Genomic DNA, 23544 nt, shown 5'->3' with positions numbered 1-23544 from the left:
TCATGTAAACAGTCACTGATTGGCTGAACACGTCGGACACGTGCTGCTTGAAATACACATCTTTTGTAACGCCAGGGAAGCTGTTACAAAACGCAAAGCAGAGCTCACGTAATCAGAAGACTCGTAAGTACTGACAAATATATGAATATATATTAATTAAAATAGCTAAAGAGCATGCAGAGTTGAGTTATAACGCATTGTTGTCTCAGAATGTCTCTATGTTTGATTACATAGACGCAACCAAGCGATGGAAATTAACGTTAATGTACGAGGAACCTAATAATAATGTTGAACGATGCACGGGTAAAACTTTGAATCCAAAATAATAATAATGTTAATAATAAAAAGAGATCAAATACTTTTACTATATAAGTTGAGTTATATTTACTTGTACTTTTCAGGAAACTTGTCTTGGACTTAATACACAAAACACTAGAAAAATAAATAATAAAGTGGCTTAAAGTAAAACAAATGTTTGGCACGTTTGGAATATTTATCATTTGGTAGTATAATAAAATACATTTTAAGGATTCTGTTCATCAGCAAGAAACAATAAGTAAAAACTATTCTTTTATTTTTATGTGTTTTAACGTAGGTCCAAATAATAACGTTCAGTTTTTACTACTATATCTGTTATAACTGAAATGAAACACTATTTCACCTATATATTTGACCATTCCTTTTCCTAACGCTATTTGAATTATTAAAGCAACGTTAGACAAACACATTTATTTATTATCCTTAATTTTTGTGTAAAAAAAAAAAAAAAAAACTTTTCTCCATTTAATTTAATGTGCACACTAAAATGGTACATCTAAGCTGGTACAACTGCGTCCCAATTTCTAATAATAAGCGATGTTGATTACAGAATATCCATTTTTTGGGCTGAATTTACCTTTAAGAGGGCAGATTATAGTTTATGGGCGGGGCTCATTAGCTCATGGATGTCAGTCAAAGTGTTTTTGCAGTGTTTTTATCAAGTGGATAACTCACATTCAAGCAAATTCCAAGTAGCATGGTAATGAGAAATGTAATTAATTGTTAGTAGTATTCTTATAATCTTCATCATCATTAATATTTTATAATGGTTAGACATTCATTTTGGAATTATTGCCCAAATATTAAGTCGTCGTCACAGCATTAGTTAGATCAGGGATGTTAAACTCATTTCCAGAAGAGCCGCAGCCCTGCACAGTTTAGTTCCAACCCTAATTAAACACACCTGATCAAACTAATTAAGCCCTTTAGGCTTGTTTGAAAAACAGGTAAAGCTGCGGTCACACTTGACTTTTTTCCCCATAGACTTACATTCAAACGCACGCGAATGCGTCAGACCAGAAACGCGGGGTCATGCGTTAGGTTTCACAGGTTGCAGCTGTGCAAAGTTCAAGCTTGGTGAACTCTAACCTGTCATTTATTTTTACTGTAAAATATAAGGAATTTTTCATTTGATATTCTAAACTCGTAGTGTTTTGAAATCATTCATTCATTTTCTTTTTGGCTTAGTCCAGGGGTGTCCAAACTTGGTCCTGGAGGGCCGGTGTCCTGCAGATTTTAGCTCCAACTTGCCTCAACACACATGCAAGGATGTTTCTAGAAAGCCTAGTAAATGGTTAATTAGCTAGGCCAGGTGTGTCTGATTGGGGTTGAAACTAAACTTTGCTGGACACCGGCCCTCCGGGTTTATTAACCCTCGGCTGCCATAGCGGAATGAACCGCCAAACTTATCCAGCACATGTTTTACGCAGTGGATGCCTTTCCAGCTGCAACCCATCACTGGGAAACATCCATACACACTCATTCACACTCATACACTACGGACAATTTAGCCTACCCAATATTACATGTCTTTGGATTTGTGGGGGAAACCGGAGCACCCGGAGGAAACCTACGCAATCATGGGGAGAACATGCAAACTGAAACATGCAACACAGAAACGGCAACGGGCCCAGTCGAGGCTCGAACCAGTGAACTTCTTGCTGTGAGGTAAACGTACTACCCACTGCGCCACCGTGTCTCCGTTTTGAAATCAATGAATGCATAATAATCACGAAATCGTTATTATTCCTCGGACTATAATTGTACAACCAAAATCTATAATAGTTGCATACCTAGTCTGTGTTTAAATGGTTAACAGCGGTGAGTTCGATGAACTGATGACCTTCACGCCAATCACAGTCGTTTCTGTTAAGCAAGTAAATGCAATTGCAAATCAAGATTTAAGAACATTCTCAACAGCGCTCAAATGTTTACGGGAAATGGCCGCTTTAAAAATTTCAGTATTGTGATTAGTTTCGAATTCCAGTATCATGACAACCCTAGTCTCCGCCTCTCCAGGACTGATTTTGGGCAACCCTGTTGTAGCTGAACTTGAGTAAACTTACAATCCTTTTTTCCGTTGTCTTTTCGGTCTTTCTAATAGTGTGGAGGTCTCCATAGTCCAAAGGCGACAACGATGAGCCATAACACCATTCACTGGTTCCGCAAGGGGCTGCGTTTGCATGATAACCCTGCTCTGATCGCTGCTCTGAAAGACTGTAGACACATCTACCCCCTGTTCCTGCTGGACCCCTGGTTCCCCAAAAACACTCGCATCGGCATTAATCGATGGAGATTTCTCATTGAAGCCCTCAAGGATCTGGACTCCAGTCTGAAGAAACTCAACTCAAGGTATGGAGTTTAAAGTCTGCGCGAACTGGCTTTTATTTCAGCATGTTGATGAACTTCAGTGGTCTCAAACTCAATTCCTGGAGGGCCACATCTCTGAGGATTTCCACCTCCAAACTATTAAGCATACCTTCTTAATAGTTCCTAGTAGTCTTGAACACCTTGATTAGCTTAAGGTTGAAGCAAAACTGTGCAGAGCTGCGGCCCTCCAGGAATCGAGTTTGAGACGCATGATGTACTTCCAACTAAAACCGAATATTGAGTAGGGGGTGGAGCTTCCTTTTGCACATCATTCCCTCATAGCACACTAATGCTAAAAGGGGTGGGGTTAAGAATATTGTGGCTTTGTCGGCGCAGTAGCCTAGTGGTTAGCGTGCTGACATATGGTGCAGTAGCACATCAGGGCGTCCCGAGTTCGAGTCCCGGCTCGAGGACATTTCCTTACCCTACACCCCTCCCTCTCTCTCTCTCTCTCTCTCCAACTTCTCTTCCTGTCTCAATACTGTTCCAATAAACGCAAAAAGGCCAAAGATAAATCTTTAAAAGATTATTGTGGCTAAAGCAGTCAAACTGACAACAACAGAGAAGAACCACCTCTCCTAATACAGAAGTAAATGCTCAGATTTAATTGAAGATTACCAAAAAAAAAATTCAGTGGATTAACTTGCAGATTAATAGTTCACCTAAAGAATGACAATGTGAGTTAGCAAAATAAACATTGCACGTTTTGATTTCACACAGACTTAAATATGCTTTTTCCTCATGCAACATGCTTATATGTAGTTTCATGCATCTCCAGGCTCTTTGTCGTCAGAGGGTCGCCCACAGAGGTTCTCCCAAAGCTCTTTAAGCAATGGAAGATCACTCGTTTGACTTTCGAGGTTGATACAGAGCCGTACAGTCAGAGCAGAGACAAAGAAGTCATGAAGCTGGCCAAGGAATACGGCGTGGAAGTTACTCCAAAGATTTCTCATACTCTCTACAACATCGACAGGTAACATGGTAGAATCTGTCAATCAGACTCTAATGAAATTCAGATACTCACCTGCGTTCTCAAACAGAATTATCGATGAGAACAATGGCAAGACTCCCATGACCTACATTCGCTTGCAAAGTGTGGTGAAGGCCATGGGTCACCCTAAAAAACCCATTCCTGCTCCAACCAACGAGGACATGCGAGGTACAACAAGGATATCTTTTAGGAATGCTTGTTAAATTATTCATAATTGGGTTTCTCCGTTATGTAATGCTTGTCTCTCTGGAAGGTGTGTCCACTCCACTTTCTGATGATCATGAAGAAAAGTTTGGGATCCCAACTCTTGAGGATCTTGGACTGGATACGTCATCCTTAGGGCCACATTTGTTCCCGGGTGGTGAACAGGAAGCTCTGCGCAGACTAGATGAGCACATGGAGAGAACGGTACAAGCCCCCAACACATTTCACAGGCAGCAGAAGTATATTTATGTTATTTGAAAATCTAAAGCCTGACATGATAAATACACAAATAATTCTAAAATAATGTATACACACAGTTGAAGTCAAGATTATTAACCCTCCTGTGGATTTTTTTTTTCTTTTTCAAATATTTCCCACATGATGTTTAACAAAGCAAGGAACTTTTTGAAGTATTTCCTATAATAATTGTTCTTCTGGAGAAAGTCTTGTTGGTTTTATTTTGACTAGAATAAAAACAAAATATTTAAAACTATTTTAACCTCAAAATTAATAGCCGCTTTTAATAATATTCATGAACTTCTACAGAACAAACCATCATTATCCAACTATTTGCCTAATTACTCGAGCTCACCTAATTAACCTGTTTAAGCATTTAAATGTCGCTTACAGCTGAATGCTGAATAGTGTCTTGAAAAATATCTAGTCAAATGTTATGTCCTGTCATCATAAATCAGTTATCAGAAATGAGTTCTGAAAACTATGATCTTTAGAAATGTGTTGAGAAAAATAGTTTCCGTTAAACAGAAATTGGGGGAAAAAATAGACAGGAAGGCTAAAAACTCAACTGTATATAAATGGAATGTATAATTGTATATAACTGAGATCAACATTTGGTGATTCCAATGACAATGCAATAAATAATAATTACAGTGATAGTATTATTATGATAGCAATAAATAATAATAAAATGTTAGATTATGCAAATTGTCAGTTTCACAGCACAGCAGTGTCTATTTTTTTCTCCAGTCGATCAACTGATCGGGCGGTTTCTGTCTCCGGAACATCATTAGCACACTGTTTTAATGCTAAAATGTATCCCGAATGGGTACTTATATGCTGATGAGATCGGGCCTGGAAAAACATGTTACCCTGCCGACAACAACACTTCATTTGCATGCTTTGTTTTAGACCGTCTCCACCGACATGTAACAAATGTATTTAAACGGAGTGTCTGTTGTACCAATTGAGAGTTTCTTTCGATGACGCCACAGTTATGCTGAGTTCTTCTTATTAAAAGGAATCTGCTTTGAAGATACCGAAAGTTCTCCCTGGTTTTTTGGGCTCGTCTTAGAATTTCACAACTGTTTGGTGCCCTGAGCCAGACTAGAGAAATTCACAACAAAGCCAAATATCATATTCCCTGACATTTCCTTTAGTTTCTTATACTAAAATGTTGAATTTTCATGACATCTAATGAAGCAAAAAAAAAACAAGTCACTGTTGTGCTTATGTATTAATAATATTATATTAAAATGACTAGTACAAATAATAAAACATTCTTATAACAATTTAACCTTGAATGTCATTTTGTATGCCTTTAATAGCCATTATAAGAACAGCAATGGATAATTAAAACAAAATCTTGTGCCACCATAACAGTCTCAAAACAAAGGAAAATGGTACAGAAAAATAACATTTTGATAAATGGAAACTAAAGTTTAAAGTGATTCTTGATATTCTATGACTTCGACAAAATAACAACAACAATTCCCTTAACTTATGTAATAGAGCTTTTAAAAAAAACTGTGATTTTCCAGAAATCCTATGACGTGTCGAATACTAATTATTATTATTTGTTTTTTACTTGAGTAGCTACATCAAGCGAATATACCATTTATTACAATATAAAAGTCATTCCTGCCATTTAAGTAATCATTTTTATTTATTTATTTATTTTTTTTTTTGTAGAACTGGGTGTGCAAGTTTGAGAAGCCAAAGACGTCCCCAAACTCCTTGATCCCTAGCACCACCGTCCTGAGCCCCTACGTCCGGTTCGGCTGCTTGTCTGCACGCACCTTCTGGTGGAGGCTCGCAGACGTGTACAGAGGGGTGTGTGCCTGCTTGAGTTACATTAGTAATTTGTCAACTTGAGTGCATGTGTGATCGACAAGGCTGCAAAAACGCACGTTTATATTTTGTTAGTTGTTGCTGTAATATCTAATGCAAAAGCTTGATAAAAACAGTCTGCAGAAACACTTTGACATTCATTGTTGGGTTCTTTAGATTAGGAAAGCCCCGCCCAGTAGTGATGATCTCTCCCTCATTAGCATAGGACGTTAGTCTTGTTTTTGAATCTGCCACTATGCTGACACTCAGACATCTGTAACTCCACCCTCTTTTGAAAAGAGCACAATCTCATTTGAATTTAAAGCGACAGTCACCAAAAAGGCAGAATTAGGATCAAAGCCTAAAAGGGTAATTTTCAAATAGTTATAAAACATTATTTGTGTGGTAGTTTGAGCTGAAACTTCACATACACACTCCAGGGACATCAAAGACTTATTTTACATCTTGTAAAACAGGCATAATAGGTCCCCCTTAAAAAGACACACAAAATGAATGGGCAACAAGGGCATTTACAGCATGCTATATTCAATCATTTATACAATTTTGAGCTATTTTATAGACACATTCAGGAATGAAGTTCTCTGCTATTTGATGAATGCTATTTAGTTAATGCAAAATTGCAAATACACCTGATTTAAAATAATAAAAAATAAAGTATAATAGGACACCTGTACCTGTTCATGATCCTGGTGTGGCTGAAAGTGTGTTGTTTTTTTGCAGAAGACACACTCTGATCCTCCGGTTTCTCTGCATGGCCAGCTGCTGTGGAGAGAGTTTTTCTACACGACTGCCGTCGGGATCCCAAACTTCAACAAAATGGAGGGAAACTCTGCCTGTGTGCAGGTGGACTGGGACAACAATCCTGAGCACCTCGCAGCATGGAGAGAGGTAAAGTTAGCTTATATAAGCTTATAGTGCTTTCAAAATATAATAACAAAGTACATTTATGGTTTATCACAAAGTAATTTTGACGATCTCAAATGGAACACAACGTATAGAGAGCTCAAATGTACTGCTAATTAGGCTCTGTTTTGTTATTATTATGCATACAGTGAAGATGACGGTCATATAAATATGTAGCTACACAACGGCTTAACATTTTTAATGTCTGTTAAGTTAATATCAAAATGTAAATAGGCAGTTCCTAATAGCATGTTTTTATTTTATTGTTGAGAAAGTGAAACAACATAGCCTGGGTGATGTGAATGGTGTTATAAAATACACTGTTTTTACCCGATGTGTCCTCGGGAGTTTGTTAGCCATATCAATTCAATTCAGCTTCATTTGTATAGCGCTTTTACAATGTAGATTGTGTCAAAGCAGTTTCACATAAATGGTCATAGTAACTGGATCATGGTAGTTCAGTTTTTAGTGTTTAAGTTCAGTTCAGTTTAGCTTGGTTCAGTGTGGTTTAAATCATTACTGAGACTCCAAACACTGAAGAGCCAATTCATCGATGTGTAGCTTTAACGATCCTGAACCATACAAGCCAGTGGCGACAGCGGAGAGGGGAAAAAAAACTTCACAGATAGGAGAGTGAAGAAAAAAAAAACCTTGAGAGAAACCAGACTCAGATGGGCACGACCATTTTAATTTCTCTGCTGGCCAAAAGTCTTGTGCAGAGCTGCAGTCTCAGCGGTGGAGGCTCTTGCAAAGTTTGAACTTAAGGAAAGGATGCAAGACTGAACATTGTGAACTTATTATTGAGGGAAAAGATCCAGATGGCAACTGTCTGCAGCCACGGCTCCGTTTTCAGATGTGTTCATTTTCCCTCATCCACCCTGACACGGAACGTCAAAAATGAAGCGTTGGATGCGCATTTAAAATGAAAACGGACTTCTCAGCATTTTTAAAATAATCTGTTTTTGGGGCTCAAAGACTCTGGGGGAGTGTGGACAGAAGGCGTAACCGTAGCTAAACTTATGCATTTTAAAACTAAAACGTATTAGTGTAAACTGAGTTTTAGGGGCCTAAAATTAAGAGCAACTAAGATATCAATTAGACAATTTATAAATTCCCTCAACACATGCACATACAGAACATCGCTTTATATAAAAAGGAAGCGTACAACCAGGATGATAAAATGAACAAAAAAACCCTCATCTTTTAGATCTCCGACAACACCACTGACTCTAAACAGAAAGCAGTTGCATTCGTCACTTTTTTGGGGGTTCGGTTGTGGTCTGCACTATTTGTAGTGCGTTTCTGTATTTGCATGTGTTGTGAGGATGCGAGTGCAGAGTGGATGGCAACATCAACAGCCTGGGGTACCAAGTCATTTGTGCTGCCCATTGCATCACAAACCACAGGAGACGGCAAATTGTTCAGCAGGATAGCACTCCTCATACTTCAGCCCTCACATCAAAGTTCCTGAAAATAAAGAAGGTCAAGGTGCTCCAAGATTGGCCATCCAGTCACCAGACATGAACATTATTGAGCATGTCTGGGGTAAGATGAAGGAGGAGGCATTGAAGATGAATCCAAAGTATCTTAATGAACTCTGGGAGTCCTGCAAGAACACTTTTTGTCATTCCAGATGATGTTATTAATCAGTGATTTGAGTCATTGCAGAGATGTATGGATGCAGTCCTCCAAGCTCATGATGGAGTCAGACACAATATTCATTCTGTTTCCACTGCAGCAGGACTTTATATTCTATACTGGACATTATTCCATTAAGTGACAAGACTTTTGTCTTAGCAAAGTCAGAACTTACTGTCCTAATTTAATAATTAAAAATCAAGGCATGATCATATTTTATTTTGATAAAATAAGTGTAGAGGCCTTTGCCTTTCATATAAGCCACTTCTAATACCAATTGATCAACTAGAAGTCAAGTTATTAATTGTTCATGGTAAACTTGGATAGTCAACAAGATTTTTTTCAGGTAATGTATAACATTGTTTTAACTGATCTCCATTTTGATGAACTTTGTTTATAGTCTAAATGTTGATTGTGTGAATTCAGGCTCGGACCGGGTTTCCCTTCATTGACGCCATCATGACTCAGTTACGACAGGAGGGCTGGATCCACCATCTGGCCCGGCACGCGGTCGCATGTTTTCTGACCCGAGGTGACTTGTGGATCAGCTGGGAGGAGGGCCAGAAGGTTTGTGTTGGGCCTGTTTACTAGCTATGAAAAACACTGATAGTTCAGACCAAGGCTATTATAGTTATGTATTTAAATTAGTTTTTATTTTGACACTACGTTTAAATTTGATGAATATATTGTGAACATTTTATATAACTTCTTTGACACTTCTATACAGTTGAAGCCAGAATTATTTGCCCTCCTGCAAACTTTTTTTTTTCTTGTTCAAATATTTACCAAATGATGTTTAGCAGAGCAAGGAATTTTTTCTTTTCTTTTTTTATTATACAGTGACTTGCCTAATTACTCTAACTTGCTTAATTAACCTAGTTAAGCCTTTAAATGTCACTTTAAGCTGTATAGAAGGGTTTTGAAAAATATCTAGTCAACTATTATTTACTGTCTTCATGGCAAAGATAAAATAAATCAGTTATTAGAGATGAGTTATTAAAACTATTATGATTAGAAATGTGTTGGAAAAATATTTTCATTAAACAGAAATTAGGAAATGATTCATGAGTTGACCATTTTACACGAATCACTTGAGTTGGAAAATTTGAACTACAGCGGACATTCGCGCCGCATTAACCAATCAGGAGCTTGTTCTGGTAGGAGCTTGATAATGACGTAGTGCCTGTTGTTGGTATCCTGAGGGGGGATATCCTCAAGCTGACAATAGACAACAGTTTATCAAACTGGGCTGGGCTAGGCCTAAAGCACTGCTGAAAGCTTCTATCATCCAGGTATAGTTTGTGGAGTTGATGAACTCAATAGTTGGGTGCACCTCTGAAGGATCTAGTGGATTCAGACATGGCACCGAATGAAAATACGATGTTTTTCACCCTTCCAAAAGCACATAACGCACAAGTACTATCTTAATAAAATCCATGTTAGCCATTTAGCAACGAAACTAGTCACCAGGCAGACAGAAGCCCTGCCCATGATGCAAATCTGAATCTATTGTGAGGTGAATTTGACGCGTGAATGAAGTGAATTCGATGCGCAAATGAAATGTGTAGGGTGACACAGTAGGTAGTACTGTCGTCTCACAGCTAGAAGATCGCTTGTAGAAGATCACGAGTTTCTCCGGTTTTCACCACAGTCCAAAGACATGCGGTACAGGTGAATTGGGTAAGCTAAATTGTCCGTAGTGTACGTGTGTGTGTGTGTGTGTGTGTGTAAATAAGTGTGTGGATGTTTCCCAAAGATGGGTTGCAACTGGAAGGGCATCCGCTGTGTAAAAACGTGCTGGATAAGTTGGCAGTTCATTCTGCTGTGGCGACCCCAGATTAATAAAGGGACTAAGCCGAAAAGAAAATGAATGAATGAAATGCATAAACTCAAAATGTTCACGCGTCTATTTATGTGAATATTCTAGTGTGAACACCGCATTGGAGAGTTAACACAGCTTACATTAACTTTTGTGCAAATCTCTTAGTAATAAAAGTAAATTGATAGCTTGAACAGACACTGAACTAAGAATTAAGACAAATATTTATTTAAAGATCGTGTTTTTAGTTAACATTTTTTAAGAAAAGATGAAATTTTATTTTTGCCATTTATTGCTGCTACATCTAAGGTCAGTTTTCTGCCACAGAATGAGCGCTTATTAATTCTGAAAACAATTGTTATTATTTTTGCTAATCATAATTTTATTTCAGTACTTTTGTCCAGTGACTTTTGAAAGTTGTATTTTTCCATTTATTGTGATTTATTTGATTTCAGCTATAACAAAAATGCCTTTTTGGCCAGTAGTTTTAGTCTTTGTTTACTAAAATAAGCTTGGTTCAGATATCATCATAAACCTGTTCACTCTCATCTGAAGGTGTTCGAGGAGCTGCTGCTGGATTCTGATTGGTCGCTGAATGCAGGAAACTGGCAGTGGCTCTCCGCCAGCACGTTCTTCCATCAGTACTTCCGAGTTTACTCTCCTATCGCCTTTGGAAAGAAAACAGACAAACATGGGGATTACATTAAGTTAGTTTTTATCTGCATTCTTAATATAAGTCATGTTTTGTTTTATTTTGATACTCCTTTTGTAAAATAGACATCCTTTTGTTGCTAATTTCACACACGCTGCTGTTTTTTTGGTTTAGTTTAAAGAGATAGTTCACCCCAAAATATCCTCATTTATCATTCATTCATTTTATTTTCGGCTTAGTCCTTTTATTAATGCACATGTTTTACACAGCGGATGCACTTCCAGCTGCAACCCATCACTGGGACACATTCATACACACTCCTTCACACTCATACACAATGGACAATTTAATTTACCCTACCTGTACTGCATGTTTTTAGACTGTGGGGGAAACCGGAGCACCCGCAGGAAATCCACATGAACACAGGGAGAACATGCAAACTCCACTAACACGATTGGTCTACCCACTGCGCCACCATGCAGCCCATTTTCTCTAATGTATTTCTTCTGTTAACACAAAAGATACTCTGAATCATGTTGGGGGAAAAGCAGCCAAACATCCATTGTAAGAACAAAAAATACTATGGAAGTAATAGCTGTTTCCCCCCAGCATTCTTCAAAATATCTTCCTTTGTATTCAGCGTAAGAAAGAAAACTCAAACTAGTTTAGACCAAGGGGAGGTTGAATAAATAATAACTGCATTTTTATTTCCTTTACTATCCCTTTAAATGAATCCAGTTTATCCCAAGTTTTTTGCAATTTGTGTACATGCATCCGACCTCGTAGACCAGTGGTGTCCAAACTCAATCCTGGAGAGCCGGAGCTGGAGAGTCCTGCAGATTTTAGCTCCAACTTGCTTTAATCGCATCTACACAAATGTTTCTAAAGCCTAGTATGGGCCCAGGTGTGTCTGATTGGGGTTGGATTTAAACATTCAAGGACACCAGCCATCCAGGATTGAGTTCGGACACCCCTGCCTTAGAACAACTTTACGCCTCCTTTTGTATTAAGATTGTTAAATTTTGCTTTATTCTTATTCAAAATTGTGATCGGTGAATAGTGGAAATATTGTGGAGTGATCCATTTTTAATTTAGGGTACACTATACATTATTTTTAAAGGAACACTTAACTTGTTTTGGAAATAGGCTCGTTTTACAAGTCACCTGTTCAGTTTTACCATTTACCATTGAAGCCATTCAGCTGATATCTGTGTCCGGTGAGAGATCTTTTAGCTTATCTTACCATCAATTGTATTTCATTGAATTGTATTAGACCAGTAGCATCTCGCTCAAATGCAAAAAAGTATATGTTGTATCTACAGAAGTGTTACTTAAGTGTAGAAATTTCAAGAGGATCACATGCTTATGATTGACTACCACTGGGCTCGCAATAACAATCACATGACCAACCAATCAGATGAATCTAAATACACGTAAATAGTTCACTCTCCTTACCTTAGTCATCTTCGTTTTTGAAGAATCCCCCTATCCACTCCAACTTCTTCCATTCTTTTCCTAGCCAATTAACGGGAGTTCTCGAGACCTAGCTGAGCTCAGACTCCCCTCTCTCCTGACTAAAGGAGGGAGCCCCAGGCTTGAGGATTCCAAACTGAGGGCTTTCTCCTGGGACAGCACATCAAACACACATTTACCTTATCAAGCATCAGCTAAGTGCGAACTTTTGAAATAAGAAAATGATCAAACACTTTTTTTTTTTGAGCGAGATGCTAATGGTCTAATCCGATTCAATGATCTATGCTAAGCTAAGCTAAAAGTGCTCCCGTCGCACTATATAAATTCAAAAATGGTAAAACTCAACAGTTTAACTATAGGGGTTGTAAAATAAGCCTATTTCCATAGAAAGTGGTGTGTTCCTTTAAATACAATTCGTCATTTGTACGTCAGTGCAATACTTAATAAAAAAACTGAATAAAAAAAATAAATTAAAATAAATACATTGTAAAAAAAAAAATTATAATAACTCGCAGTTCTGACTTTATAACTGCAGTCTGACTTTATAACTCGCAATTCTGACTTGATAACTCAAAATTGCGACTTTAGAACTCTGAATTATAACTTAACTCGCAGTTCTGACTTCATAATTTTTTAAAAGATTTTATTTATTCAGTGGCAGAAACAGGCTTCCATACATTTTACACAAAATATGGTTTATGTGAACTATTTCCTAAATGTTATCTTGCATGTCTTCCAGGAAATACCTGCCGGTGCTGAAGAAGTTTTCCACCGAGTACATCTATGAACCCTGGAAAGCTCCTCGGAGTGTTCAGGAGAGAGCAGGATGCATTGTCGGAAAAGACTACCCTCGTCCTATTGTGGATCATGAGGTTGTCCATAAAAAGAACATTCTGAGAATGAAAGCAGCATATGCGAAACGCTCACCAGAAGACAAAACCATCAACAAAGGTAATGGTTTAGACATAGAAATATTCATATTATTCACATTTACACTCACTGGCCACTTTATTAGGTACACCTTACTAGTACCGGGTTGGACCAACTTTTGCCTTCCTCCTTTGTGGCACAGATTTAACAAGGTACTGGAAATATTCCTCAGAGATTTTAGTCCATAATGACATGATGGCATCACAGTTGCTGCAGATCCATGATCATGCGAATCTCCCGTTTCACCACATCCGAAAGCTGCTCTATTGGATTGAGCTCTGGTGACTGTGGAGGCCATTTGTGTACAGTGAACTCATTGTCAGGTTCAAGAAACCAGTCTGAGATGATTCACACTTTATGATATGGTGCGTTATCCTGCTAGAAGTAGCCATCAGAAGATGGGTACACTGTGTTCATAAAAGGATAAACATGGTCAGCAACTATACTCAGGTAGGCTGTGTTGTTGACACGGAACTAATGAGCCCAAGGTGAGCCAAGAAAATATCCCCCACACCAATACACCACCATCACTAGCCTGGATAAAGCAGGATGGATCCATGCTTTCATGTTGTAGATGCCAAATTCTGACCCAACCATCCAAATGTCGCAGACCAGGCAACGCTTTTCCAATTTTCTATTGTCCAATTTTGGTGAGCCTGTGCGAATTTTAGCCTCACTCTCCTGTTCTTAGCTGACAGGACGGCACCCGCTGTGGTCCTTTGCTACTCTAGCCCATCCGCCTCAAGGTGGGTCGTGTTGTGTGTTTAGAGATCCTCTTCTGCAGACATCGGTTGTAACGAGTGGTTATTTGAGTTACTGTTGCCTTTCTATCAGCTGGAACCAGTCTGGTCATTCTCCTTTGACCTCTGGCATCAACAAGGAATTTTGCCCACAGAACTGCCGCTCACTAGATTTTTTATTTTTTTTGGAACATTTTCTGTAAACCCTAGAGATGGTTGTGTGTGAAAATCCCAGTAGATCAGCAGATTCTGAAATACTCAGACCAGCCCGTCTGGCACATTCAAAGTCACTTAAATCTTCTTTCTTCCCCATTCTGATGCTCGGTTTGAACTGCGGCACATCGTCTTGATCATGTCTACATGACTAAATGCTTTGAGTTGCTGCCATGTGATTGACTGAGAAATTTGCATTAATAAGCAGTTGGACAGGTGTACCTAATAAAGTGGCCGGTGAGTGTATGTATGTATATAGACTATTTCCTGACACTTTTGGTTATGATGTTGATGCTTGTTTTTTTTTCTCCAGGTGAAAAGCGCAAAGCGAGTCCATCCATCAAGGAGATGTTTCAGAAGAAGGCAAAGAGATAAATCTGAGTTCTCTCATCATTATTATTTGTATATGATGTTCTTCCATAGGTCAATAATGGTTCTTTATACTTAACTTACTTACATACTTGCATGTTTAAGGATAAATATACATTTTTGTTTAGCTGGGATTGCTTAGCTGTCATAGTTTTACTTTCTTATTTTAAAGCGCTACGGCACTTTACATTTTATTGACTATTTAGATGCTGTAAATACGTGTGCCTTACAGGGACAGTCATCCCAAAAATAAAAATTTCCTTACCATTTCCTCACACTTTGAGTTCTAAACTTTTATGAATTTATTACTTTGTTGAACACAAAACAAGATATTTTGAAGATTGTTGGAGGAAAAAGCAACCTTATTAGGGATGGTTGTTCCGTTTCAACATTCCTCAAAATATCTTTTTTTTTTTTTTTTGTTCAACAGAAGAAAGAAACTCAAACAGGTTTGGATTAAATGGAGGATGAGTAAATAATGACAGACTTTTCATTTTTGGGTCAACTGTCCATCCTTTTAAATGCAAAGTGATTTTCTGCTGGATTGATTAAACCTGTGTGTGTGTGTGTGAAAATAAACTGACATAAATAATCTTTTACTGTAAGTGAACATATGTATTTTATTTACATGTATGATTCTATACATATTAAAGCATACACTACCTGACAAAAGTCTTGTCGCCTATCCAATTTTAGGACCAACAAATAATAACTTGACTTCTAGTTGATCATTTAGTAACAGAAGAGGCTTATATGAAAAGCAAAGGCCTCTAGATTACGCTTATTTTACCAAAATAAAATATAATCACGCCTTGATTTTTAATGATTTCATTAGGACAGTAAGGTCTGTCACTGAACAGAAATAATGTCCAGTATAGAATATAAAGTCATGGTGCAGTGGAAGAAGAATGAATATTGTGTCTGACCCCATGAGCTTGGAGGACTGCATACATACATATCTGCATAATTTATTAATAAAGTCATCTGGAAAGGCAAAGAAAGTGTTCCTGCAGGACTCCCAGAGTTCATCAAGATTCTTTGGATTCATCTTCAATGCCTCCTCCTTCATCTTACTGAGGACATGCTCAATAATGTTCATGTCTGGTGACTGGGCTGGCCAATGCTGGAACACATTGAGCTTCTTCGTTTTCAGGAGCTTTGATGTGGAGGCTGAAGTATCAGGAGCATCATCCTGCTGGAGAATTTGCCCTCTCCTGTGGTTTGTAACATAATGGGCAGCACAAGTGTCTTGATACCTCAGGCTGTTGATGTTGCCATCCACTCTGCAGATCTCTCGCACACCCCCATACTGAATGTAACCCCAAACCATGATTTTTCCTTCACCAAACTTGAAAAAATTCTGTGAGAATCTTGGGTCCATGCGGGGTCCATGTGGGTAACTGCAGTATTTGTGATAATTGAGATGCAGTTCAACAGATGATTCATCAAAAAAGTCAACCTTCTGCCACTTTTCCAAATGATCAACTAGAAGTCAAGTTATTATTTGTGAGAGGGTGCTCGCTGCAGAGCCATTTCACAAATTCAGTAGAAGAGTGGTATTAAACAATAATCTATGTGACTAAAATGGTATTTCAGAACGAAAAAGTTGTTCATCCAAAAGCCAGCAGATTAGAAACTGAAATGATGGTAATAATCAGGGGTGCTCAAACTTTTGCATGATTTCCCTCCTAGAAAATAAGCATAAATACCCAAGGAAATAAAATGATGCAAGAATAAAACGGATCTTTGTTGGTGCTCTTCCACAATATTTATGCGTTTTCACATCCATATTAACAAACAATAACATGTACACATTTATAAAATTCAGTCCATCAGGTCTGATTTAAATTTGAAGACAAACTTTTAAAGTTTACGATTGTTTTTGGTGTTCATTTCTGAAACTTTATGAATATGGCAACCTAAAAACAGTCTAAAAGATGAATCTGTCGTATGCATATTCAAATATATGCAAATTCAAAGACGCAACTGAATCTCCTGATCTCTTGTTGGTATTGCAATGATTTTTTTGCACGGTGAATTTGGTTGAAACTCCAGCAGCATTTATCACTTTCCTCTTTAAAGGGTTAGTTCACCCAAAAATCTCAATTCTGTCAGTTACTACCCCTCATGCCTTTTCAATTTCCCGTCATTCATCTTCAGAAGACAAATGAAGATATTTTAGATGAAATCAGAGAGCTCTCTCATCCTCAATAGACAGCAATGGTCAGACGTTCAGAAAACTCACATTAAAAAATACTATAGTGTTTTTAAACCATACTATAGTAAAGTATGGTGGCTCAGTGGTTAGCACTATCACCTCACAGCAAAAAGGTCGCTGGTTCGACTCCCCGACTGGGTCAGTTGGCGTTTCTGTGTGGAGTTTGCATGTTCTCCCCGAGTTGGCGTGGGTTTCCTCCAGGTGCTCTGGTTTCCTCCACAGTCCAAAGACATGCTCTATAGGTGAATTGAATAAACTAAATTGACTGTTGTGTATGAGTGTGTATGGTTGTTTCCCAGTACTAGGTTGCAGCCGGAAAAGCATCCGCTGTGTAAAACATATGCTATACAAGTTGTAATTGTTAACAGAACCTTCATTTTTGAGTGAACTAACCCTTTAATCTCCCAATAATCTAAGTTTCTGTTTCATTACTTAACTGAATCACCATCTGAAACATCGCTTCAGTTTCTCCAGCGAGTTTCCCTGCACATACCGTCTTCCTCACACAATGTTTCTCTCCAGTATGGGCTTCTTCTTGATGATCCGTTTGATGCCAAAAGCACTGAGGTCGATGGTTTTATATCCTCTGTCCAGAATGAGCTCAGCGATGGCACGTCCCACCGCAGGAGACTGCTGTAAACCGTGACCGCTGAAGCCTGTGGCGAAGTACATGTTGGCCACTAGAGGGTGCAGTCCTAAAATACCATTCTGATCAAAGGTGTTGTAGTCGTAAAATCCAGCCCACGCGCTTGAAACCTGACAAATACAGCAGAATGCAGCAACATGTTTACTTTAACATTGACTGTATTTTACTGAAAATATGCCACAGATGGCTGAAAGTCGCAGTTAAATATGAAGCATGTGTAAGATCTGTAAGTCTCTATCTGTATGAGACATTATGCATATAAAAAAAGAACAATTTTGCATGCTAAATCTCACCTTCAGCTTCTCAAAAGCAGGAATTCGGTGAGCCAGATGATGCCAGACCTTCTCTTGAAAAAACTCATGGTCCACATCCAGGTTACTGATATCCGGTTCTTCTGTCTGCATCAAAACATGCATCAAATCATGAAAAAAATGTGTGAAATGAATGAATGCAGATGGTGCTAATTCCATTTCAGTGTCTGTACCTCCTCTGGTGACATTCCTGCGATGTAATTTCCTCCCAGTCCCTCTCGCCTCAGGTAAACCCCTGAATAATCGATCAGAAACGGAGTGTCCAAACCCGGTCCATCAGGGCAATGAACCACATAAGCAAACCTGCAGGAGACATCGGTGGATTTACTAATAATATATCATTTGTATATTAGATTGGAGCTAAATTTACAAACTATAATTAATAACTTGGTGACAATAATAAATTAGTGATGGCATACGGCATCCGATCAATCTTACAGAGGATAAGAGGTTTGGAGAATGAATGCATGAACGGGAGTAGTTATAATATTTACAACTGCTCATTAATATAAACTTACTTCATTTAATTTAATAATGTAATATATTTTCTAAAAAAAAAAAGTAAAAAAAAAAGTCTGTATATTATAATAATTTAAAATACTAGAATATACTTATAAATTAAATAATATAAATTTTTAATAGCATTAATTATAATATATAATAATTATTAGCACTAATAATAATGAATGAAGCAATAATATTATAATCTATAAAAAATGGAAATATACATAATATATAAAATGGAATAATACATAAAATGTAAATAAGTATTGAATAATAAAGGAACCCACAATCCAAAAACATGTGCTATAGGTGAATTGGGTGAGATAAATTGTCCGTAGTGTATGTGTGTGAATGAGTGTGTATGGAAGTTTTCCAGTGATGGGTTGCGGCTGGAAGGGCATCCGCTGCATAAAACGTGCTGGCTAAGTTGGCGGTTCATTCCGCTGTGGCGACCCCAGATTAAAAAAGGGACTGATCCGAAAAGAAAATAATTGAATGAGTAATATTATATATTAATGCATATTTTCAACAGTTAGTTACTTCAGAATATTTAGAATTGTGAATTTAAATTAAATTGAAATATTTTCTATAAATAATGATTTACTTTTACAAATAAATTGTCGTTCTAATATTTAAATTATAATTTAAAAAGAACAAAACTTCATTAATAATATACGTAGAATAAAATATATAATTAAGTTACTTAGAATACATTCATAAAATTAAATAAGGTTAAAATGATCATCATAATAAAAGTTAATAATATTAGTAATAACAATAATACTAAAAATCTATACATTAACAAAAAAAAGAAAAAAAATATATAATATTATGTAATACTAAAGGTAATTCATTAGGAAGAAAATAATATAATAATAAAATTATTTCAATCAAATTCCTTCTGAATATTTAGAACTACTAATTGCTCACTTAAATTATTATTCATATATATGAATTTATTTGAACTTATTTTTACAACAATATTTTATTAATAATAATATTTGTATTATTATATTTCTGAATAATTGACAATAAAGTTAATTATAATTATAGTAATAATCTATATACTAACTAAATATTTAATAAAAATGTAATAATTATGTAATACTAAAGGTTATTCATTAGGAATAAAAAAAATATACTAAAGAAAATGATTAACATTTACTTTGAATATTTTTAACCACTGATTTTTCATTTAAATTCAAATAAAATGATTTATAAGAATAATAATTTATTTTTACAATAATATTTTACAATAATATATATTTTTAAATTACATTTTTGAATAATTGGCAATAAAGTTAATAATAATAACAACAATAATCCATATAATAATTAAACAAAAATTAAATAATTATGTGATACTAAAGGTAATCCGTTAGGAATTAAATAATATATTAATGCAATTATTTAAACATTTACTTCTGAATATTTAGAATTACTGCTTATTTATTTGTATGAATAATAATTTACTTTTACAAATGATGGTGATTACTATTATTAATAATTGTATGAATAATAATATATTTTTTTAAAATACATTTCTGAATAATTGGCAATACTTATTCATCCAAGCAAGTAGTGAGTCATTGCCAATAACTATACAGCCACTGTTTGTGAGAAAATTCCCAAAAGGTGATCTTGAGTCTTGACCTCTTCCTGGGTTCCACAGGAAATGGAATTCCAGATACGGATTCCTCCGGGCCTAATCCGATGCCCAGCATGGCAGCGATCTTCCCCGAGTTTGCACCCGCTGCGTTTACCACAACCGGGCATTCGACTGGCTGATACTCCAGACTGTTGGGCATCCGCACCTAGAACAGCACCTCATTTACTATTAATACTATTAATGCTCATTTTAAAAGCAGTCCATTTTAGGTCCAAAACAGTGTGTTATATAAGCACGGCATTTTCTGAAAAGCTTAATGTACGTGTAAAGACTTACATTGACACATTTTATCCTTCTGAAATCAACAAAGTCTCCCTCTGCAACTTCTGCGATCTGTGTGCTGTATCTGAAACCTAAAAAACACATTTAAAACGATCAATACAAGGTGAATTTTTACAAACAAACCTCTTAGTTTTTTTGAAATAGGCTTGTTTTTCAACTCCCCTAGAGTTCAACAGATTAATACGAATTATAAGCACATTTGAGCTCTCTCTGCCACCGTAGTTTAAATTATTAGCCAAAGAATAAGTACTAATGGCTAATATTATATTTAAAAAAGAATAAAATTAGATCTAAAATAGACTAGTCCATTAAACAGATTTTATAGACCAGGGGCCTCATGTACGAAGACTTGCGTTAAATTCATACTAAAACATTGCGTACAAACAAAGCTGTAAATGTGCGTACGCAGTTAAAAATTCAGATGTATGAACCACTGCGTACATGGAATCCCATGCATATTCTCTTGGTACATCTGAATTAATGTAAAACTGAGCGCACGTGCACGAGCGCAAAACCCCTCCCTGCCTCCTCCCCCGTATGAATATGCTAATGCAGGGCTATTCATTTAGTTTGTCATGGGGGCTGGTTCATGAAAAGCATCCCAAACGAAGGGCCGGAAAGATTTAACTTGCTATATAAGTGATGACACAACTGCGTAGGAGTCCACATGCTTTATATTTTGCTCCTTAAGTAACCCACGTTGGCTTTTTCTACATTAAAATGTTAATATATTGTCTTTTGAAACTACATAACATCAGTGCATTGTACGATAAACTTTTTTTTTTTTTTTTACAAACATTCAAATGTTGTATTTCAGAGCACAACAAAAGCAGTGCATTGCTGAAGTAGGCTACATTCAGACACATTCATATGTCATGTTTTGAACTGCATAACAATTATGGATGCAACAATTATAGATTTTGGTTGTACGATTATATAAAATAATCTGAAAAATAATCATTATTTCACGGTTATCACGCCTAATTTAATTTCAAGCTTTATATTGGGTAAGTAGCTATTTAGATTAACTGTTGTTGCCATCTGCGTTCATGCATACATAATCATGTTAATAATAATTTGTCTAACATATCTTTTCTTTACATTGCACTGAAAGGCATGCACAATCTCAGCCTGAGATGTTTTCTACTGCGTGCGCCCGGATATTGTCATATATTCTTACATTAGAAATAAAAAACTTATAAGCGGAAAAGACGTGATATGGGAACGTCCGCTGCTATAGTTAATCCTGTGTGCGTACATTAGCCTCGGTGTACTTCAAACTTAAAACTGGCGCACAGGCAACTTGGCATTTTGCAGCGGTTTCGTTTCGTTCCGTGCAACAGAAATGCGCTCAGAGAAGACTTAACGATTAATAACCTGTGACGAATTAAAGCGCAGTTAATAGTGAAATCGGCTAATCGTCACATCCCTATAAACGATATCAGTGCATTGTACAAATAGCCTTTTCTACAAACATGTTTTCGGCTGCCCGCACCACTCGCTGATGATGACTCGCGCTCTGTGCAGCCTTTAACTGCAGCTCGTGCCGTTACTGAACAGATGCACGTAACTTCAAAACTATAGCGGCCGTTTGTTGACTGAACTAAATTTATGTTTGATGTCTTGGTCACACTGTTTGGAGGGCCGGAACAAAGTGCCTCGGGGGCCGGATTCGGCCCGCGGGCTGCCAATTGAATAGCCCTGTGCTAATGACTCTACTTTGGCAAAACCAAATGAAAAAGCAAGCAAAAAGAGAAAACGTGAACAGAATGTGAATTGGAGTTGCTCCTTTCGGAGATAGACCGGAGAAAAACGGTGTTATTTGCAAGTTTGTCCTCCGGAATTAATAACAAAAGAAAAAAATAGAGTGGGAGAGTTTAGCTAACGCGGTTAACGCAGTTGGGTCTGAACATCGCACTGTGAGTGAATCAAAAAAGAAATGGTCTGATGTAAAGGCAGAAAATTTTACAGTGTTTATAGCAGCGTGGGCGAAGCAGTGGCGCAGTAGGTAGTGCTGTCGCCTCACAGCAAGAAGGTCGCTGGGTCACTGGTTCGAACCTCGGCTCAGTTGGCGTTTCTGTGTGGAGTTTGCATGTTCTCCCTGCGTTCGCGTGGGTTTTCTCCGGGTGCTCCGGTTTCCCCCACAGTCCAAAGACATGCGGAACAGGTGAATTGGGTAAGCTAAATTGTCCCTAGTGTAGGAGTGTGTGTGTGAATGTGTGTGTGAATGTTTCCCAGGGATGGGTTGCGGCTGGAAGGGCATCCGCTGCGTAAAAACTTGCTGGATAAGTTGGCGGTTCATTCTGCTGTGGCGACCCCTGTGGCGTAGCTCGTGAAGCGCATGGCAACATGTTTTGACACGTTCGATCATGAACCCGGTTCGAATACAGCGTCTGATGAACTCGTTCTTCTTTTTTTCCACCCACTACATCATCAGATTTTGGCTACTCTTCATCACAAGGAAGACAAGTAGGAATCATTAATGAGTGTATTATGTTATGCGCATTTGAGCATCACATATTATTTGCACATTTATTGAATGGAAATGTATCGATTCAACTATGCACATTCGTCTTCAGATGGCGCCTTTATAGCAATGTGCGTTTAATCGAAATCTGGCGTACGCAAAGTTTTTGTGCGTACGTAGTGTTGATACACGAGGCCCCAGATCTATAATTTGTTCCACGTTAAATAATAATAAAAGAGTATATACAGGAATCAGAGAGTAAAATTCAATACCTTTTAAGACCTTTTTAAGACTCTTTCTATTCATTTTAGGGCCTCATTGCCACTTTAGGTTTCGACTGGTAACATTGGCGACATAAATTTCCAGTATTTTTCACTAAATAATGATTTTAAAAAACTAATCCTAAACTAAAACATTATTCGTATGGTGAATAAAAATGTTAAGCCAGCAGGTGGCGCTTATAGAACAGCAGAAACAACGTTGCGCTACTGCGTAAACAAAAGAAACGCTGACGTCAAATGTAGCAGGATTTTTATGATTTCATAAACTGCACAGCATTCAGGCAAATTTTGGCATACAACTATACATTGTATGATCAAAAATGATATAAAATAAATAACTTGAAACAGAATTTAAGACCTCTAAATACTTTTTAAAGGCCTTAAATTTCTCTAAATTGATTTATCAACTTTAAATCATTTTAAGACACCCTGAATAATAATAAACCAATTTGATTTTA

At 37.1% G+C, this 23544-nt stretch overlaps 2 protein-coding genes across 4 annotated transcripts in view; one reads left to right on the top strand and one right to left on the bottom strand.

Annotated features, from left to right (window-relative positions):
- The first annotated feature begins 76 nt into the window (after positions 1-76).
- On the top strand, positions 77-15380 carry cry5 (cryptochrome circadian regulator 5). Of its 2 annotated transcripts, XM_005155405.5 has the most exons (11): positions 77-123; positions 2423-2670; positions 3467-3661; positions 3729-3847; positions 3933-4087; positions 5813-5953; positions 6692-6859; positions 8939-9079; positions 10887-11038; positions 13196-13407; positions 14653-15380. In XM_005155405.5, exons 2-11 carry the CDS (start codon positions 2456-2458, stop codon positions 14712-14714), a joined length of 1560 nt encoding a protein of 519 aa, XP_005155462.1. In that variant the 5' UTR covers positions 77-123; positions 2423-2455; the 3' UTR covers positions 14715-15380.
- foxred1 (FAD-dependent oxidoreductase domain containing 1) overlaps positions 10696-23544 on the bottom strand; it is a 22644-nt gene continuing 9795 nt past the window's right edge. The window contains exons 7-12 of one of the 2 annotated variants that reach the window (XM_073914031.1): positions 20333-20409; positions 20041-20201; positions 18057-18186; positions 17866-17970; positions 17420-17682; positions 10696-10999 (exon numbers count right to left, since the gene is read on the bottom strand). In XM_073914031.1, coding sequence (XP_073770132.1) covers positions 17428-17682; positions 17866-17970; positions 18057-18186; positions 20041-20201; positions 20333-20409 — 728 coding nt within the window. In that variant the 3' untranslated portion in view covers positions 10696-10999; positions 17420-17427. 2 annotated transcript variants of the gene reach the window in all.

This window comes from Danio rerio, chromosome 10 (genome assembly GCF_049306965.1).
Source record: "Danio rerio strain Tuebingen ecotype United States chromosome 10, GRCz12tu, whole genome shotgun sequence".
NCBI classification, from domain to species: domain Eukaryota; kingdom Metazoa; phylum Chordata; class Actinopteri; order Cypriniformes; family Danionidae; genus Danio; species Danio rerio.
This window is presented reverse-complemented; position numbering and strand designations above follow the sequence as displayed.

Bases quoted from the DNA above. Each gene is read 5' to 3' on its own strand.
- cry5 (XM_005155405.5), top strand. From the start codon at position 2,456: ATGAGCCATAACACCATTCACTGGTTCCGCAAGGGGCTGCGTTTGCAT. The intron at 6,860-8,938 runs GTAAAGTTAGCT...GTGTGAATTCAG, and splicing joins ACCTCGCAGCATGGAGAGAG to GCTCGGACCGGGTTTCCCTT. The intron at 11,039-13,195 runs GTTAGTTTTTAT...CATGTCTTCCAG, and splicing joins AAACATGGGGATTACATTAA to GAAATACCTGCCGGTGCTGA.